Source organism: Mesoplodon bidens (genome assembly GCF_964165515.1).
Source record: "Mesoplodon bidens genome assembly, chromosome: 14".
Classification (NCBI taxonomy): Eukaryota; Metazoa; Chordata; class Mammalia; order Artiodactyla; family Ziphiidae; genus Mesoplodon; species Mesoplodon bidens.
Genome location: NC_138170.1, coordinates 17,437,890 through 17,458,165, shown reverse-complemented (window position 1 = coordinate 17,458,165; position 20,276 = coordinate 17,437,890). Strand labels below are relative to the sequence as shown.

The following is a 20,276-nucleotide window of genomic DNA, read 5'->3' as shown; positions in this document are numbered from 1 at the left end:
GCCTGCAGGCCTCAGGCTCCAGGGTTCCCGGGGACCTGGTTCGCTGTCCAGACTGTCGAGGAAGAGGCTGGATCACAGGCGTGGGCTCCTGGGACCTAACTAAATAAATTAATTAAAGGGCTACTTGGTGCTGGACTCTGTAAACTAGAAAGGATAAATGATTCCACCCCCTGGTCTGAGCCTGCTTTGCTTCACCCTACACACCCGCCCTGGTGGGTCTCCATCTCTTGGTCGGCCTTGGCTTTGCGCCGTTATTCCACCCCCTTGCCCTGAGCCTCGCTTTGCCTCTAATCTCCCAGAGAAATCCTGCCTGTGGTCGGAGCCCCGCTTGGCTCTCACTTCCTCCATGGACTCCTCCCTGAAAACGCTAGCCCTCCTTATTCTCCTGGCCTCTATGTTCTTAGGACTAAGAATTTTATCGCAGAATTTAGCACTTCACATACACTGTCTTCTTTGGAACTTTGTTCTAGGCCCTCCAAATTTGAGGGCGTGGATTAGCACGGTGCTTCTTTCCCCCAGGACGCTCAGAACAGTGCCGGGCAGGTGAAGTGCAAAGCTACAGTGCAAGGAAGGAGCCGGGCCAATTCTAAATGGCAGAGAAACCCCCATTGACCTAAAACTACACGAAGAGGCTCTGGATGTGACTGGCTTCAGGCAGATAGTGCCTTCAGCCCGTCCATGAAGTCAACACGTGGCAAGATAAGAAATCTCCAGCTCCCAGCACGGCGCCTGACGAGTCAGAGGCTCAGTGCATGGTTGTCAGAAGAATGTCTATGGGGCTTCCTTGGTGGCACAGTGGTTGAGGGTCCGCCTGCCGATGCAGGGGACGCGGGTTCGTGCCCCGGTCCGGAAGATCCCACATGCCGCGGAGCGGCTGGGCCCACGAGCCATGGCTGCTGAGCCTGCGCATCTGGAGCCTGTGCTCCGCAACGGGAGAGGCCACAACACTGAGAGGCCTGCGTACCGCAAAAAAAAAAAAAAAAAAAAAAAAAAAAGAGAATGTCTGCGATTACCTGGGCTTGTAAAGGTAGCAGAGCTAAGCATTGGGCCTATGCTCAACTGTTACATAGCAACCTCCATGCACAACCAGGAAGAAAACACAGGACAGCATGTTATAGTCCAATCCGGACTAACTAGCAGTAACAAGTCATCGTGACTTTTGGCTCCAATGTTCTCTGGTTTTCTCTTGGCTTCCCCACGGCTCATCACCCTGAATGGGGGAAAGGAAAAGAACTGCATAGAAATGAACATACCTTCTAGTTAGAAATTTTGACATTAGGCATTTCTAGGGATCAGTAACTACAATGAGGGTCACTGGGTTTTTAATTACAAAGAATATTAGTAGTGAGAGGGACCTTAGCAGTCACCTGGTCCAAGCCCATGTCTTAATAGATGGGGAGGTGGAGACGCTCAGGGAATGACTGCAACCCAGGTGTGAAGGTTTCCAGGCCGCCTCACTCTCCTTGAACCTCAGCTGGGATGAGCCATCACGCTCACCTTGATCATCATATAGCAGGTAGCCGGGAAGTTGCGTTTGTGGCCTGTGTCCAGGATCTCCTGGATGGAGCAGGCTGTATGATGGCCTGTCCAAGAGGCACCCTTCACTTCCTTACAGAGAGAATCCCCTATTCGGTTCACCCTACCCTGAGCTGCAAGTTCTTCAGGGGAGGTTGCTTAGGCTCCAGTCCTACGAAAAGACTATTGATTTGTCCAAGCCAATCTTCGTGGTCTTATTACCCTTGCTATGGAACTGGTTTAGTCGTGGTCATGTGACACAGTGCAAGCCCAGCGAGACATGAGGGGTAGTCTGTGTAATGAGGGAAATAAGACAGGACCGTTGCTTTCTCTGGACACGGTCAGCTATGAGTGGTGACTGTAGCAGCTCTCTGAGGGCCGTGAGGGGTGTCAGCCTGCAGACAAGCCAAGGATGGCAGTGAGAGAAGATGGAGAGAACCTGGGTCCTTGGTGAGGCCTCGGAGCCTGTGAATTAGCCGATCCTGGAAACGCCCCTCCCTGGGGCTTCTCATATGAGGCCTGCATGTCCCTTCCTGACTATGTTTTCTCTTATTTTAGTTGTCATCCCTGTTCCCTGTCACTACACAGTCTGTCAGCTATGCTCTATTACGTAGCCTTTCAGAAGGCCCTTCTGCATGGCACTTCCTGCAGAAACACCTGAGTAATACTTTACACATTTGCCCTGGGAGTCCTTATCTGAGGAGCGAACCCAGCCTGGTGTACGACAGCGCGCAAGCTCACAGCTTGAGCGGGTATGGCCACAGGTCTGTGTCTCAGATGCTGTCATTTGGTTTCCATAAACTTGTGCTCATCATGCTGAAGTCTTGTATTCCTTGGTGAGACGCAAATTAAACACCACGTCGTGCCGACATCCAGAAGCTCACTTTATTTGCTTTAAACACAGGAGCGAAATGGAACTGGTTTCTTCCAATGGAGGGAGATGAGGTTAGGAGGAGTGTTTTCAAGAGCCAGACACAATTCCTGATGCCACCAGTCTCTCTCAGCCCCGCCAGCCTCCCTTGGGAGCTGCCTTTGACCTCGTTCAAGGCCATAGCCGTCTGGAGCTCTGCGCTAAAACAGCCAGGTTTACGGAAATAGGAGACTTCTAAGAAGTCGTGTTGGAAAGCTCATTTGCTGAGTCATTTTGGACATTCCTTTTCTGGGGAGACCGAGTAGCTAATCTCCCAGGTTTTTTTCCTGATCAGACATTTTATAATCCCATGGAATGACCAGATGGGTGAAGTGAGTTAAGAACGCCAGTAAACTGGAGGAAGTCCTGTTTGTTTGGGCTGCCATGTTGGAAGAAGTATGAGAGTTCTTAAAAATTAAAGAACCAGTATTAACCTTATGTATTGAGCACTTGCAATATGCTCGGCACTGTGCTAAGAACATTACAAGCATGTTCTCATTTGGTCCACCTAGCAGCCCTGTGAGGTCAGCACTGTTATTACCTCGTTAATCCAGTGAGGCAGCTGAGTCTCAGAGAGGTTAAGTAACTTCCCCAAGGTCACACAGCCAGCAAGCAGAGGAGGTCAAATGTCCATCTGGGTCTGTCCATCTGATTCTAGAGCCTACCCAACATTCTGCCTCACGTGGTAAAACACTAGAAAGGTAAAACACTGTCCAATATATTCTTTTAAGCTAAAACCACCATGATGCAAAACCTGCCAAAAATTGCCCGCAAATATAAAATACATCAATGTAAATATATGTCAAGTTCACCTATAAACATAGATCTTCCCAAAATGCTAACTAAAATAGTAGCAAGCTAAATTCAATAATATAGTAGTAGAATCATCTTCCACAATGAAATAGACATTTAAAAGGTAGCATATGTTCTGGCAGTGAAAAAATGAAGAACTGGAAAAAATAAGAAAGTTCAAAAAATTTTTATCCTTGTAATTCCACCACCAGAAAATATCCACAGTTAACATTTGAGTATATATCCTTACAGTGTTTTTTCTCTGTATAAGTTTTTTATGTAATTACCATCATGCTACTTTGTAGCCAGCAGACTGTCAGGGAAAGACCATGTACAGATATCCTGTGAGGTCCTCCGCTAATTTGGCAAAGAATTCAGAAACACAGCTGAGACAAAGCTGGAACGGGTGTACCCCAGGTGCCCTTGGAGGTTGTAACAGAGTACTTACACCTCAATCCTTTTATGCTTGGACCTCACATATCCAGTCAAGAAGACTTACACAGTCTGTGTTCTTAATAATCCCATGTCAGAGCCTGTTTACAGACAGGGACCTTCTGATTCTTCAGCAAAACCCTGAGCCAGCGAAACCCCATCCTCTGTCCCAGGGAAAAAGCAGGGTTTAACACTTAGGTAGTCCTGATCCGTTTCTCTGCCCTCAGATGACTGGCGTACTGGAAAGCCCATTGCTTCACAAATACAGAGTGAGAATTTTTCGCAACAGTAAATATTCTGCTCTAATATGTTTATAATGACTACATAGTACTGAAAAGTATTCTCATAAGGGTGTATAATCCCCTAGTGTTGGGCATTTTGGTTGTTTACAAATCCTTTCCTATTGCAAATAACATAAGAGCCTATATCCTTGTAGATAAATGTTTTTAAACATACCTGATTATTTTCATAGGGTAAATTTCTAGAAGTAGAATCTCAGCTCTGTCCCATATTAGGATCCTTATTGTCCCTACCTAGAAGGAGACAGAATAATACCTACCCTGTAAGAAGGAGACCAAGGCATAAAGTAACAACTACAAAAATCCTGAGGGTCTCTGGTCTTGAGGGAGGTATTGTCCATTGTCCTGAGTTGCTATTTTGTGTTGGGATATGGCTGTTGTCCTCCCCTGGGGTCTGGGTGCTTCATTCTGATTTATTTGTAGAACTTTTCTTTGTTTGATTTTGTAGATTAATGAAAAATGTGCAGTTTTTGCATTGTCAACAAGTGGTATTGTAACTTGTATTACAGTTTCTCATAGCTGATTTCATCTACTTTTTATGATTCTGTATGGTTTCTGACAGTTACACTTTTCTCCTGGGAGAAGCTGACGCCTCTGTCCCAAGCTCTCTGCCTGGCTGGGTGTCTATCAAGTCCCTCTTCTCTCTCTCTCTCTCTCTCTCTCTCTCTCTCTCTCCCTCTCTCTCCCTCTCCCTCTCCCTCTCCCACTCTCTCCCCCTCTCCCTCTCCCTCTCCCTCCCTCCCTTACTCTCTCTCTCTCTCTCTCACTCTCTCACACACACACACACACACACACACACGCTATGGCTCTGCGGTACCTGGCACCAAGTGAATTCTCAGCAAAGGTCACACCAGTATCATCCCTTACCCCCATGCCATTTACTCTGAACATAAATTTAAAGAACCACCCACCTTTTTATCCTTAACATTTTTAGAACCGCACTTATTTGAGTCATTTTTCTCACAAGGCTATCTATATACATGTTCTTTCTAGCTTTGGTACACAGACTTTTAAAATCAGAGCTTAATTTCCACAATAATGGTTTTTAACTAAATTAAGTAATCCCTAATTTGACTGGGTGATAAAATGGGCAGTGACTATAGAAGAGACCTGCTTGGTTGTTTCATTCATCAGCTTTTGATACAATTAATCAGAGCTGGAGGTTGGAAGTACTGAGAGAGGCTTCCTTTTCACTTGATAAATTTTTTAAAAAATTTTATTGGAGTATAGTTCCTTTACAATGTTGTGTTAGTTTCCAGTGTACAGTAAATCAATTCAGTTATATATATACATATATCCCCTCTTTTTTAGATTCTTTCCCATATAGGTCATTACAGAGTATTAGGTAGAGTTTCCTGTGCTCTACAGTAGGTCCTTATTAGTTATCTATTTTATATATAGTCGTGTGTATATGTCCATCCCAGTCTCCCAATTTATCCCTCCTCCCCCTTATCCCTTGGTAACCATAGGTTTGTTTTATACCTCTGTGACTCTGTTTCTGTTTTGTAAATAAGTTCATTGTATCATTTTTTTAGATTCCATATAGAAGCAATATCATATGATATTTGTCTTTCTCTAACTTACTTCACTCAGTATGAAAATCTCTAGGTCCATGCATGTTGCTGCAAATGGCATTATTTTGTTCTTTTTTACGGCTGAGTAATATTCTATTATATATGTGTACCTCATCTTCTTTATCCATTCCTCTGTTGATGGACATTTAGCTTTCTTCCATGTCCTGACTATTGTAAATAGTGCTGCAATGAACATTGGGGTGCATGTGTCTTTTCGAATTATGGTTTTCTCCGGATATATGTCCAGGAGTGGGATTGCTGGATCATATGGTAGCTCTTTTTAGTTTTTTAAAGAACCTTCGTACTGTTCTCCACAGTGGCTGTACCCATTTACATTCCCACCAACAGTGTAGGAGGGATCCTTTTTCTCCACACCCTCTCCAGCATTTATTGTTTGTAGATTTTTTGATGATGGCCATTCTGACCGGTGTGAGGTGAAACCTCATTGTAGCTTTCATTTGTATTTCTCTAATAATTAGTGATGTTGAGCATCTTTTCCTGTGCTTTTTGGCCATCTGTATGTCTTTCTTTGGAGAAATGTCTATTTAGATCTTCCACCCATTTTTTGAATGGGTTGTTTGGTTGGTTGATATTGAGCTGCATGAGCTGTTTGTATATTTTGGAGATTAAACCCTTGTCAGTTGCTTCATTTGCAAATATTTTCTCCCATTCGGAGGGTTGTCTTTTCGTTTTGTTTATAGTTTCCTTTGCTGTGCAAAAGCTTTTAAGTTTAATTAGGTCCCATTTGTTTATTTTTGTTTTTATTCCCATTATTCTAGGAGGTGGATCAAAAAGATGTTGCTGTGATTTATGTCAAAGAGTGTTCTGCCTGTGTTTCCCTCTAATAGTTTTATAGTATCTGGCCTTACATTTAGGTCTTTAATCCATTTTGAGTTTATTTTTGTGTTTGATGTTCAGGAGTGTTCTAATTTCATTTGTTTACATGTAGCTGTCCAGTTTTCCCAGCACTGCTTATTGAAGAGACTGTCTTTTCTCCATTGTATATCCTTGCCTCCTCTGTTGTAGATTAGGTGACCACAGGAGCGTGGGTTTATCTCTGGGCTTTCTATCCTGTTCCATTGTTCTATATTTCTGTTTTTGTGCCTGTGCCATACTGTTTTGATTACTGTAGCTTTGTAGTATAGTCTAAAATCAGCTCCATTTTTCTTTCTCAAGATTACTATGGCTATTTGTGGTCTTTTGTGTTTCCACACAAATTGTAAAATTTTTTGTTCTAATTCTGTGAAAAATGCCATTGGTAATTTGATAGGGATTGCATTGACTCTGTAGATTGCTTTGGGTAGTATAGTCATTTTTATAATATTGATTTTTCCAATCCAAGAACATAGTATATCTCTCCATCTGTTTGTGACATCTTTGATTTCTTTCATCATTATCTTACAGTTTTATGAGTACAGGTCTTTTGCCTCCTTAGGTAGGTTTATTTCTGGGTTATTTTATTCTTTTTGATGCAATGGTAAATGGATTGTTTCCTTAATTTCTCTTTCTGATATTTCACTGTTAGTGTATAGGAATGCAAGCGATTTCTGTGTATTAATTTTGTATCCTGCACCTTTACCAAGTTCATTGATGAGCTCTAGCAGTTTTCTGGTAACATCTTTAGGATTTTCTATGTATAGTGCCATGTCAGCTGCAAACAGTTACAGCTTTACTTCTTCTTTTCCAATTTGGGTTCCTTTTATTTCTTTTTCTTCTCTGATTGCCAAGGTCAGGAATTCCAAAACTATGTTGAATAATAGTGGTGAGAGTGGACATCCTTGTCTTGTTCCTGATCTTAGAAGAAAAGCTTTCAGTTTTTCACTGTTGAGAATGATGTTTGCTGTGGGTTTATAGTATATGGGCTTTATTGCCTTTAGGTAGGTTCCCTCTATGCCCACTTTCTGGAGAGTTTTTATCGTAAATCGGTGTTGAATTTTGTCAAAAGCATTTTCTGCATCTATTGATATGATCATATGGTTTTTATTCTTCAATTTGTTGATGTGGTGTATCACACTGGTTGACTTGCGTATATTGAAGAATCCTTGCATACCTGGGATAAATCCCCCTTGTTCATGTTATATGATTCTTTTTAATATGTTGTTGGGTTCAGTTTGCTAGTATTTTGTTGAGGATTTTTGCATCTATGTTCATCAGTGATATTGGCCTATAATTTTCTTTTTTTGTTATATCTCTGTCTGGTTTTGGTATCAGGGTGATAGTGGCCTCATAGAATGAGCTTGGGAGTGTTCCTTCCTCTGTAATTTTTTTGGAAGAGTTTCCAAAGGGTAGGTGTTAACTCTTCTCTAAATGTTTAATAGAATTTGCCTGTGAAGCCATTTGGTCCTAGGCTTTTGTTTCTTGGAAGAGTTTTAATCACAGTTCAATTTCAGTACTTGTGATTGGTTTGTTCATATTTTCTCTTCCTGGTTCAGTCTTGGAAGGTCGTATCTTTCTAAGAATTTGTCCATTCCTTCTAGGTTGTCCATTTTATTGGCATATATAGTTGCTTGTAGTAGTCTGATGATCCTTTGTATTTCTGAGGTGTCCATTGTAACTTCTCCTTTTTAATTTCTAATTTTATTGATTTGAGTCCTCTTCCTTTTTTTCTTAATGAGCCTGACTAAAGGCTTATCAATTTTGTTTATCTTCTCAAAGAACCAGCTTTTAGTTTCATTGATCTTTGCTATTGTTTTCTTTGTCTCTATTGTAGTTATTTCTGCTCTGATCTTTATGATTCCTTTCCTTCTACTAACTTTGGGTTTTGTTTGTTCTTCTTTCTCTAGTTGCTTTAAGTGTAAGCTTAGGTTGTTTATTTGAGATTTTTCTTGTTGAATCAGTAATTTTTAAAAAAATTTTAGACGTTTAAATAAGTGGGCTGAGAGAATAAGTGTATTTGGCTAACCTCTTGTTTGTCCCTGCGAACCTGAATCCCTGAGAGAGGCGAAACTCCTGGTTGTGGTCTCTTTGTGTCTCTTCTAAATGGAACCGTCTTAGGCTTTCAGAAGGTGTAAGAGTAAGACATAGATTAGCGAGTCTCAAACTGGTACCCCACAGGCCTCATCTGACCTACAGGTGTGTCTCATTGCAAAAAATAAAATGAAACTTTTCATTGTTAAAAATTCTCAAACTAATTACTGGCATTTTAAAATCAGGAGATTTGATATAAACATCAGGATTTGGGGCTTCCTCTGAAAAAAAAATTGAAGGATTTGGTAACACTGGCTCTCATTTCCACGTGGCAGAGATCTGCTGGCCTGGGGAAGCAGTAGACCAGTCAGGACTATCCAGCTTGACACTTTCCCACTGGGGAGCCAAGGGTCCACTGTCTTTATCATCGTGTGTTAGGCATTTGTTTCTCTTATAACTGGACACTTCACTCATTTATGCTACTTGCCTGACCCCTATAGGTTTTGGATTTTCAACCAGTGATGGTAGATAGTAGCTCGCTAAGTCATCTGTTTTATGAAATCTTTGGCAGCCCCAAGGCAACAGAAAAACTACATATGTGAATATATGAACATCTCATAGGCTATTTCATAGTATAATAAAATGCGTTGACTTACTATGTCAAGAATCATTTTTCTTTAATTCATTCAGTTGATAGTAGTCGACAACCTATTCATGCCGCACCCCCTGCTAGCACTGGGGATACAAGGATAAAGTAGATCATTCCTATCCTTAGTATGGTAAGAGCTACAAAAGAAAAATAGGTGATGTGCTAAGGGGCTCAGGGGAGGAAATATTAACTATTCCTGGGGGAATTGAGAAAAACTTTACAGAATAGGGTAATATTGCAACCAAGTCCTGAAGCATGAGTTGGAGGTACCCAGAAGAAGAAAGGGAGAGAGAGCTTCGTAGCATAGAAAATAGCGCATGCAAAGGCACGCAGGTTGTCAAAACAGTGAGAAATTTATGATAGACAAGGTTTGGGGGTGCACCCTATGAGGTGTGGCTGAAGATTTGATTGAGGCCAGACCATGAAGAGCTTCAAAAACTATGTTTAATAGAAGACTTGTTCCTGGAGGTATTACAGAGCTAACAAAAACGTTTAGTACAAGACCAACAGTCCTATCAGCCCAACTCCTTGTGTCAGCCTTCCATTTTCATGTCTCATTATGTGATTATAATTTTAGATCAGTTAATATCAATAGAGATGCCAACAATAAAGGAACACCATTGCCAGGGCACCGATTACAGTTTAGAAATCAAGCATGTGTTGAGTTCATCCAGAGTGTTGAATGAGAAGGAGCTGGGACCTCTTCTAAATTATTAACCTTTCGTCCATCCCAGTGGCATGCCCACGGCCATCCACACAGTGCCCACTAGGCACAGAGCCTGCCACCAAGTTCCTTGTTAATTCAAAGCTCGTGAACAACTTTGGATATTTACCCAGACCCCACAATATACTTGGCAGGAGCACCCATGCCTGTAAGAGGCAGGCATTTAGGTTCCAGATCTGTTCTTTTACTGTCTGTATTCAGATTCAGCCCAGGCCAGATTCGGAAAAGAATGTGTCACTGCAGCCAAAGGAGGGGACACAGCAAGCAGATCATTGAGAATAAAGCTGGGACTCTCCCAAACGTGTATATCGTCTTGGCCACTCACAAAACCAGCAAAACATTTCATGAAATCAAAATACCAAAAGTAAATAAACCATCCAGGGGAGAACTGGGCTCATATTATATAGCAGATGAAATTTAGAGTACATTTAAAGACACTCTGTGCAAGGAAGCGGTGTTAACATTGGAAAAGCACAAGAGGGGCTGAAATCCCCTTAAATGTTTTTTTTTTATTAGAAGAGAGATTGTAACCTTTTTGAAAGGTTAAATCCTTTTTCCTTTAACTCATTAACCTAGTGATAGACTTTTTTCTATTGATTCTTTGATTTAGTAATCACAGGTGAATACCTATCATGCCCCAGGCACTGTGCTAAGTTTGGTGACACAAAGGCTTTTATTCCATGACCTCAATGATGTTTTCATGCCCACATGTTTTCAATGGCATCCTGTTCCTGAAATAGCAGAGGGTCCAAGAACTCTCCTAAAAATTGTCTAATGCTGTGTCATCATGTCAATCAATCCATGTTATCATTTCAGAAAAAAGTTACTTTTTAAATTAAGTTGAAAGAATTGTTAACGTCTTTGGTATGGAAACATGACAACTAGTAAGCACACCAAACTTTGCAGTTTGCAGTTTTAAATATATAAAGCTTAAAGTCTTCTTTCAGGAGGGTCTGTCTGATATGTCTTTTTCCATCTTCTTGATTCCATGACTCCAAAGAGCCTTCCTGGCTTAACTGAGCCCATCCTTCTGTTAGTTCTCATCTGCAGTGATGACCATCCCCGGCTTCTTTATTCTGCCACCCTGGCTGCTGCAGCTCCCCCAGCAGAGGCAAAGCAACTGCATGCGCTCATGGCAAGAGCAGTCATTGTGCTGAGTCCTGAATGACCAGCTGTCCCCCAGAGATCCACAGAAAGGCTAGTTAATGGAGCAGGCTTTCTGCAGGTAGGGGTAGTTATCTTGATCCCATAAGTGGAGCCACCAGAGCCCTTGTACACAAGCCTGCACGCCACCCCCCCCCCCCGCATCCTTGACGTGGATTGCTTCCAGCGACACTGTCTCCACCGGGACCATTGAAACATGAATGTATTCAGCCCTGACTCCAGAGGACTGGGGCCTCACAGCACTTCAAAGCAAAGCAGGAAAGAAAACCTGAAATTCTTGGCTCTCCCCGACGGTTTCAAAAACAAATAATAATTACGCCAGTAAAACTGTCGTTTTAAGTCAATTTCCTAATTTAAGGAAGGAAAACATAAAACTCTAAGGCTTTTCTGCCAATCTAATTCAGATCAGAGACTCTGTCTTGCTGGGCTAGTGGGTCTCATTACGATAGGACAGCAGTCAGAAAAGGAAGGTGGCACAGGAACTGTTTAATGGACATTTTCCCAGAAATTAAAGTGCAGCTTTTCAAAAGACAGTCACTTTGCGGTGCAAGCCCCAGGGAACTGCACACACATTGCTGCCTCTGCCGCAAACACAGCAACCAGGTGCACACAGCAGCGGCCTCAGTGTCCTTTGTTGTCGGAATGAAAGCAGGAGAATGTACCGCTTGGTGATCAAAGCCTTTGACCATCATATAAAACCAATCAAAATGCTCTTTATTTCTCTTCATTTCCTAGTCTTCAGCAAATGTCATTCCAGAGTGTGGCAGGGAGACAGATCTCTTTCCTCCACCATGTGTTGTTTGGCTCTGGGGAGTTTTTACGTTTTGGTTGGTTTGTTTGGGTTGGGGTGGGTTTTTGTCTGTTTGTTTTTGGAGTTTTTCCCAGTGTTTGGGGGACTTACTGACACACTGTTAACATGGATCCCAGCCATTCGTGTTCAGTCACAATCTAATAGCCTTCTTTTTTTTTTTTTTTTTAATGACTCCATTGATAGTAGCCATGTCAACTCAGCCGCCAGGAAAGATGGATTTTAGTTCATAAGGGAAGAAAGAAATATTACAGACCTTTGATCACTAACCGTCCCTTCCCAGCCTCTGTAAAAAGATCCAGGATCCCTCACTCAACACCAGAACAAACAGCAGGCTGGAAAAGGAATTGATGCAGCTCAGGCAAGGCGTAAAGGTGCAGATGTTGTCTGACGTTGAAAAATTTTGTCAGACAGTAGGTATGGACCATGACATTGGCAGAAGAAATAAAAACCACTAGGGAAGGTTATGTTCAAACTCCATTTTTCCCTACGCCTGCAGCTCAAAACAGTGCTTTGACTTTCAGGTACATCCTGTAAGATAGTTTCTTGTCTTATCATTCCTCTGGGAGAAGCAAAGTTCCAGTGAGTTTTAAACAGCCCCCCACCCCCGCCCCAACACTGAGGATTTATGAGACTCTGTCCTTGAGCAAAGCATTTGTCAAAGATTTAAGGGGCGGGTGAAAAGGGTCCTTTACCTTGTCCTGGCTGCTTTGCACTTGAGACCATAAACTCTGACAAGCTCCCTCAGCCTTGGGCCTTCACTCGCATTCATCCTGGTGAAGCAGTGGTCCCAGCTGGAAGGGGCAAGCAGATATTTGCTGACTCAACATTTAAAAAGTGGTCACTGCATTTTCTGGGTTTAGAGTTTGACCTCGAAAATACAGTGTGTTTCAATGCAATTAATAAAGGACTTGGGAGATGTTGACTATTATGTGAGTATTGAAACTTTCTTTTTGGCTCACTGTTTGGGTGGATGTGTGTGATTTGAATTTTTGTGGTTAATTAATTACCATGAGAAGTGTCCATGTTTCCTGTTCTCTTTGAGTCTATAATTTGAGCATGTAACTTTCTGGCAGATTTCAGCAGGGATATGGACATCGAGTATAATTCAAAATAGTATTGCTATAAGCCACTGTACTGGGGTTGAATTTTAAAGTCTAGAATATTTAAAAATGTGTGAGTGAGGGATCTTCAGTTCTTTAATAAAGGGCTCAAAGGAAAATTACTGTTTATACAGCAAGCCGGCTCCTGTAAAGACTACAGGACTCGACTCTGTGGGCAGGAAGAGGCGGGAAGCAAGACAACTTTGTCGGTCCCGCCGACTCCGGAACCTTCCAGCAGGCCGTGAGAGCACAGAGCAGGACACTGTGCCCTTCCTCACAGCCCACTTCCTAAAATAAAGCAAACAGACATTTTCGTTCTTTACAAAATATTTCAAGCATTTTAGATTTCCTTGCCTTTTTGTTGGTGATTGGAATCGGGAATGCATCTGAAAAGCCATTCCCAGAAATAGGAGCAAAATAGAAACAGTCCTGCAATTACACCACCTTCCCCTCTAAAATGATCACACAAACTAGTCACACTGACGAGTGCCTGATTACCAAGTGGCACCGACTTTCACTCCCAATTTAATTTCTGTGCATCCATTGTTTTAACTGTGAGGCTGCTTTGACCTTGACGGTGGCTCTGGAGCTTCAGGTGATGCTGACAGATGCGCAGGCTGGTGGAACAACAGCTCGCTCGGTGGTGTATGCGTGTTTGCTCACTTGGCTTTCCTCCCCTTTCCTTCCCGGGGCCTCGTGGGCTGCCAGTGCCGGCCTCCCGCAGGCCAACTGCAGGGCCTCCGTGCCCTCCAGCAAGGGCAGCAGCAGCGGCAGCAGCAGCAGCGGCAGCAGTTCCTCCAGCGACTCGGAGAGCAGCTCGGGATCTGACTCAGAGACCGAGAGCAGCTCCAGCGAGAGTGAGGGCAGCAAGCCTCCCCACTACTCCAGCCCTGAGGTAAGGACACGCTGGCCTCTGAGCGCCTCCCCTGCCTGCTTCTCCCCGACCCGGTGAGCGAGGTCAGTCTTCCTCCGAGTGTGGTTCTCACACCTCCTGCGCCTCCAGCCTCAGTGCTATGACACTGGCCTGCGAGGCGCCGTGACCTCTCTAGGCCACCACCTCCAGGCAGCCTGCCGGGGTTGGTTTAGGCTCATTTCCCCCAGCCCCTCCTCACAGTGCTCCTAGTCACAGAGCTTCCTTTGAAGTCTAGAAACTTCATCTCTTATGGTCCCAAAATTCTCTACCTTGACTTCCAGAACTTTCCAAGTATGCTGTAAACATCACTGACTGGAAATAACCTGAGGATCGGGTCTCCCTAAGGGTCAGCCGAGGCAATAAGCAGACAGGGCAGCTCCCTGCCTGGAAGTGTGAGCCCCCGTAAATCACGGGGAGAGGAGTTTTGTGGATTAGACATGGTTAGGATCTTACCTTTTTTCAGTTCATCACAGATTAGGAAAACAAGGGCTATAAATATGAATAAAACCTTTGTTTTCTTTGTGAAAATATAAAGAGGAAAATTAGCATCAACTTACAAATACTAATGAAAACTTTTATAGCTAGGATGAGTATCTGTGTGGAAGATTTAGGTGCCTTGTATAAAAATATTATAAGGTCCCAATAAAAGCCATTGCTACTTCTACTTTAAAGGGGGAAAAGGGGAAATTTTAATAGTAATTCAGAGCGTGGATTCTTGAGAGAGGGCTGAGAGCACACTTCTCTAGGCCCTGGATCTGTAAGGGTAGACTTTGATTTCTAAAGAGGGAATAAAATATGCTTCTTCTCGAGTGTATAAACATTTGATGTTACTGTGGCTCATAGGATTTAACTTTTTACCTACAACCTTCTGTACCACTCTGGGCACAAATTTCTAAATATGCTCTAAAATGAAACCAAGGGCTTCCCTGGTGGCGCAGTGGTTGAGAGTCCGCCTGCCGATGCAGGGGACACGGGTTCGTGCCCCAGTCCGGGAAGATCCCACACGCCGCGGAGCGGCTGGTCCCGTGAGCCATGGCCGCTGAGCCTGCGCGTCCAGAGCCTGTGCTCCGCAATGGGAGAAGCCACAACAGTGAGAGGCCCGCGTACCGCAAAGAAAAAAAAAAGAAACCAAACCCGCATATGCAGACCTTGGTGGTGAGAGGTTTTGCTTTTTTTCTGGCCACACCGCAATGCATGCGGATCTTAGTTCCCTGACCAGGGATCGAACCTGTGATCCCTGCAGTGGAAGTGTAGAGTCTTAACCACTGGACCCCCAGGGAATTCCCCAGGAGCACCTTTAAGGGCCAGCAAGACCCATGTTTCCAGCTTGTGTACCTGTGTCTCTGTCTCTCTCTGTCTCTCTCCCTTTCCCTATCTATCTTTCTATCCCTATCTCCCTATTTAAGGGGAAGGCCCTTAGCAACATTAACCTATAAAAGCCATATGTTGATATAATCCTGACTTTTCCCAGAAGCTAAATTATTTTTCCTTCTTCATCATTTCATTCATTCATCCATTCACTCACTCATTTAGTGTACCTTCAGCGAAGATGTATTGAGTCTCTGCCACAGATACGAAGCTTGGCCCTGAGAGACAGCAATGATCTGACAGAGAAGGTTCCTGTCTTCACAGAGCTGACATTCTAATGGGAATAATTTGAAACAAGCAAAAATACAGGGTTAAATAAAACAGAGGCGTTACCCGGGCTTCTTCAGAGCCAGCTTTATGCTCTAATTTGTGGAAAAACTCCAGAATATTTAGTAAAAAGAACTGGGTTCCAGGGACAGCGCAAGAGCCAAGGGGGACAGTGGCGGTAGATCAGAGGCGTTAGGGTCTGTGAATGTTACCTCCACCCCAGGCTCTTTGTGACTTTGAAGGTTAAATTCAGGAAAGTTGAGTCTCATTTGCACGCTGAAATGTGACTCCTGGAGTTTCTAGGTGAGGCTGAAAGCAGCCTCGGAGAAGTACAGCTATAAACGGCATTAAGCAGATTCTCTCTAAATGTCACTGAGATAATTACAAAGACCTGAACTCCTTGGTGACGAAAGGAAGCACTTGCCGTTTCTTGTTTCTTCCAGCAGCTACCAGAGGCCCCTAGCAGAGGAGGAGGAGGGGAGTCTGGTAACACAGGCCTTAAAGTTTAAGTTGCCCGAGGCCGCGTGTAGCTTTCAACTCCTGGCTTCTCTATGCAGAGGGAGTGCAGGAGTGACCAGAGATGTAGCCACACTGCAGGTGACTTCTTTCTGCTGGAAAGGAATGTATTCCTTGGAATAAAAGTAAGGTTTCTTTTAACATTTTTCCCAAGGTGACTAGAGACACACGCCCTTCAGAAATACAATGAGGGAATTCCCTGGTGGTCCAGTGGTTGGGACTCCGCATTTTCACTGCCAAGGGCGCGGGTGTGATCCCTGGTCGGGGAGCTAAGATCCCAGAAGCCGTGTGGCATGGCCAAAAATTAAAAAAAAAAAAAAAAAAAGAAAAAAAAGAAAAGAAATACAGTGAGTTTGCAGAATGAAAGTCGCAAAGAGAGGAAGCATTACCTGCCGAGTCTCCACGGCATCTCTGCTTTCTTCTGGCCAAGCTGGCCCAGGACCCCTTAAAGAGAGCAGTGAGACCCCTCTTCCTCCCCCCGCCCCACAGGACAATCCGGCTCTTTATAGCCACACACCTCACATTCCGCTGTGAAGACCTGTTTACGCTGCCTTGCAGCAGAACACTTGTGGCTCTTCTTTTCTTCCTGGAAATATCCCGATGTGAAAGCAGGAGCCCCTCGTGATATCCCGAGACACCTGCATTCTCCCCCTCACCGTCCAGCACTGGACACCCACTTGGCTCCCCTGAGTTTCATACGCGCGTTGTTTATGGCCGTGGCTGTAGAAAGCCACTGCACTTCACATGGATCACCATAGTATAACCCCTTGTCTGCAAGCTAGCACGGAAGAGACCCCGAAAACAGTATTTCCATCACTGCAGATCCCCTCCCTGTGGCCTGACATTTGCTTGCTTGTCCTCAGCCTAATTGTTTTCATTTGAGTTGTATCTTCTTTCCTGGCCTGGGACATCCTTTCACGTCAGAGCTTCACAGGGGGAAGCGCCTTGCCCTTCAGTTAGCACGTCTACACCAGCACACAGAGCTCCTTAGACCGGTGTTCCCCAAGTAAAGGATGCCGCAGGGACAAGAGCCTGGTCACAGGATTTTGAGGAGATCCAGAATAAAGTAGGTTTCAACTGTTTCTTTACCGCAGGGCATCATTCAGCCCTTAATTTTGCTCATGTAAACGGTGTTCTCCACTGTGGCATTTCCCAAATGTATCTGACCACGGAAACCTTCCTTTATGGGATATATGAACTCAAAGCACATTTTGGAAAATGCTGCCCTGGATTGTTCTTGAAAACGATACAGGTTATTCATTGATTCAACAGGCTTCTCCTTAATTAGGCATCTGTGGGGTATGTGGCAGTGGGTGCTGTGAAGGGTATAGATGAAGTGGAGACTCAAGTACACGGTGGAGAGCTTATACACTAATCAGAGGGACGATTGATCAGAGAGGAGAGTCCTGGACGGAAGTACAAAGCAGCAAGCCAGGAAACAATCAAATGCACTGGGCAGAAACCCTGATGGACAGCTCAGGAAGTGGACCAGAGCCAGCAGCGTGGCAGGAAAGGAACCCCAAGCCCTGAGTTCACCCTCCTCCCCTGCCACCTAATTCTTGGCTGTGTGAGCTTCCTTGGCCACAACTGTTTCATCCCTGAAATGGCGGATAGTCCCATGCCGTCTAACCTGTGACGCTGTTCTGAGGAATAAGTGATACCAGTGGAGTGACAGCTCATTCTGAGTCATTATTAGTAGGAGCCTCGAGTCATAGCATGCTGTCGCCCTAACCTATTACGGGTCCTGCGAGGGAGACAAAGAAGCAGAGACCTGGCCCCTGCTGGAAAGCAGCGTTTGGCTTTGTTGAAGACACAAGATTTATATACACGGAATGGCTATGGACACCAAAAGACGATGCAGTTCAGGATAACAGAAGGCCACAGGTATTATTTGGAGAGTTAGTGGTGTCTCCAGAAATCAATCTAATTCTATCATTTTAGGTTGAAGACTGACATTTCTCAAAAGAAATGAGGTCCCTCTTTCATGAGGCTACACCAGAGAGTAATGGGAGACTGGCAAAGCAGCAGGGGAGAGAATCTGGTCTTTAAGCCCAGACAAATGTGGGTTTAGCCTTGGTGGTGCCTGGTAGCTCTGCAGCTTTGGACATTTCACTTAACCTCTCTGAGCCCCGTCTACAAACTAGGGGCAACAGTATTTCTTACCTGTATGGATTCAGTTAGATGATACATATAAAGTGGGAGCACATTGTAGGTGTTCTGGCAAGGAAAGATGGCTGTTAGATGATGGATGCCCGAGGAATTTGGATTTTTGTTTGAGGGGCAAGAGGAGGTCCTTGTAGATCCTTTGAGAAAGAGAATGTGATTTAGTGATGTGTTGAAAATGGTCCTTCAGCCTCATTTCTTCAGCTGTGAAGAGCAGAAAAAATGACCCTAGAGCACATCAGGCCGTGGGCCCACACTCAAGTTCTTCAGTTCTCCCTTCACTGTTAAGGCTCCCTCCAGGAAGTTTTAGTGGGAGTCTCCCTGTGAGCCGCTGTGTTTTGGCTCCAGGCACGCGTCTCTGTTCTCCCACATAAGAGATGTGAGGTGTGGGAGGCCCAGGATGCTGGGGATGAGGGCAAGCTAGTGTGAGACGTGGTGCTGGGGCCAGTGTGAGTGGCAGGCTCTGCCATAAGTGGTCCACCCTCTCCCCGTGTGTGTCCCCTTCTGCAAGGCCGCTTCAGCATCCATTCATATTACTGGGCCCCATTTTTTTTTTCTTTTTTTTTGCGGTACGTGGGCCTCTCACTGCTGTGGCCTCTCCCGTTGCGGAGCACAGGCTCCGGACGCGCAGGCTCAGCGGCCATGGCTCACGGGCCCAGCCGCTCCGCGGCATGTGGGATCTTCCCGGACCAGGGCACGAACCCGCGTCCCCTGCATCGGCAGGCGGACTCTCAACCACTGCGCCACCAGGGAAGCCCTACTGGGCCCCATTTATCTGGGGAAGCTGAGGCACAGAAGTCACTGACTCGCCGGTGGTCCGAGAGAAATGGGGTGGGGAGGAGACAGCCTCAGAGCCATAGCTGTGTTTGCCACCAAAGTAGCCTTCAACCACACCCAGCGAATCTCAGGGCAGGCGAGAGCTTCCCCTTGGCGAAGAAGAGGTCCTGCTGCCCTGCGTCCTCTCTTGCGTCACTGTTGCAGGATGGACCGGGTCAGGTGTGCTCTGCAGGTTCCATTGTTCCCTGTCTCTGGAGAAGCCAATTTAAAGCGAGGTCAGAATTGACACAGGACAACGCAGAGGTGCAAAAAAAGATGTATCATTTTGTTCTTTTGCCTCTTGCATGGGAGCCCTGGTCCTTTGGATGTCACGAAAGCAAACGAAGCAGAAAATTAAGTCAGACACCAGACTCCCTCTCAGGGTCATGAGAGATTCCCCTTCCACACCCGCATCCCAGGGGGAGGCTCCCCATCCTCAGGGTGCCAAGGAAAGGGCCTGGCATCCCCATGCTGGCCTCCGCTGAAATGTCTCTTATCATTTCCAGTCCCTGGACACCCTGCACTGTGGTCCCCTGAAGTGTAGACAGTCTCATCTGTTTTGGGGGAACCAGCAGGATGTCCACGGTCCCTGCCACAGCTCCAGTGCCTGGTGCCCACACTCTGTGGCCACTTCATCTTGGCCCCAGGCCCTGCTGGCTCATTAAAGGCTTCCCATCCCCCTAAGCTGTGCCCCAGATGCCTCCAGACTCAGCCAGGACCCTTGGGCCTAATATACTGCCCTCCCCTCCCTCCCCTCCCCCAAGATCCTTGCTGCATGTGGCTATGCCCCAAGTTCTGCTCTTAATACCAACCTCACTGTTGAAAACCAAATCTTGATACATGAAAGCAAGCTTTGGGAAATTATTATGTTAAAAAACAGTGGTTTTCTCCTACAAGGGCACCTGACTTGCTCTGGGCTTTAACCAACCAAGTTTGAAATGCAAAGCTAAGCCGATTCTTTATTTTAGGCTAGTATTTAGTCTTCCCCTGGATCATCAGAAGCCATGAATTCGTAGGGTAGAGACCATAGGGAAGGAAAAATACATCACCTTAATCACTTCAAAAATTTTCCCCATTTCACATATTTTCACAAATTGATAATACTCTAGCTAAAGTTCTATACTTATCAATATACCTCTTTTCTATAATAATCACAGATGCTGGATAAATGGACTTTTATTAGAAATCAACATTTACTCGCTGTAAAAGCATCAGTTCTTAACCTTTGAATAAGACATAGCTGCCTAGAGATGTGAGTGAAAGCTATGTCCCTCTCCTCGAAAAATGCGTCTACATAACATTTCATATTCTGTTACAGGGCATTCACTGACCTCCCCTCCCAACTCCCCACCACCG

The 20,276-nt window shown here is 44.8% G+C and overlaps 1 protein-coding gene across 1 annotated transcript in view; it reads left to right on the top strand.

Moving 5' to 3' along the window:
• The window catches only part of AFF3 (ALF transcription elongation factor 3), a 555,628-nt gene that overhangs the window by 494,930 nt on the left and 40,422 nt on the right, over positions 1 to 20,276 (top strand). The window contains exon 13 of the mRNA XM_081253559.1: positions 13,586 to 13,772. Coding sequence (XP_081109685.1) covers positions 13,586 to 13,772 — 187 coding nt within the window. The remainder of the gene's footprint in view (positions 1 to 13,585; positions 13,773 to 20,276) is intronic.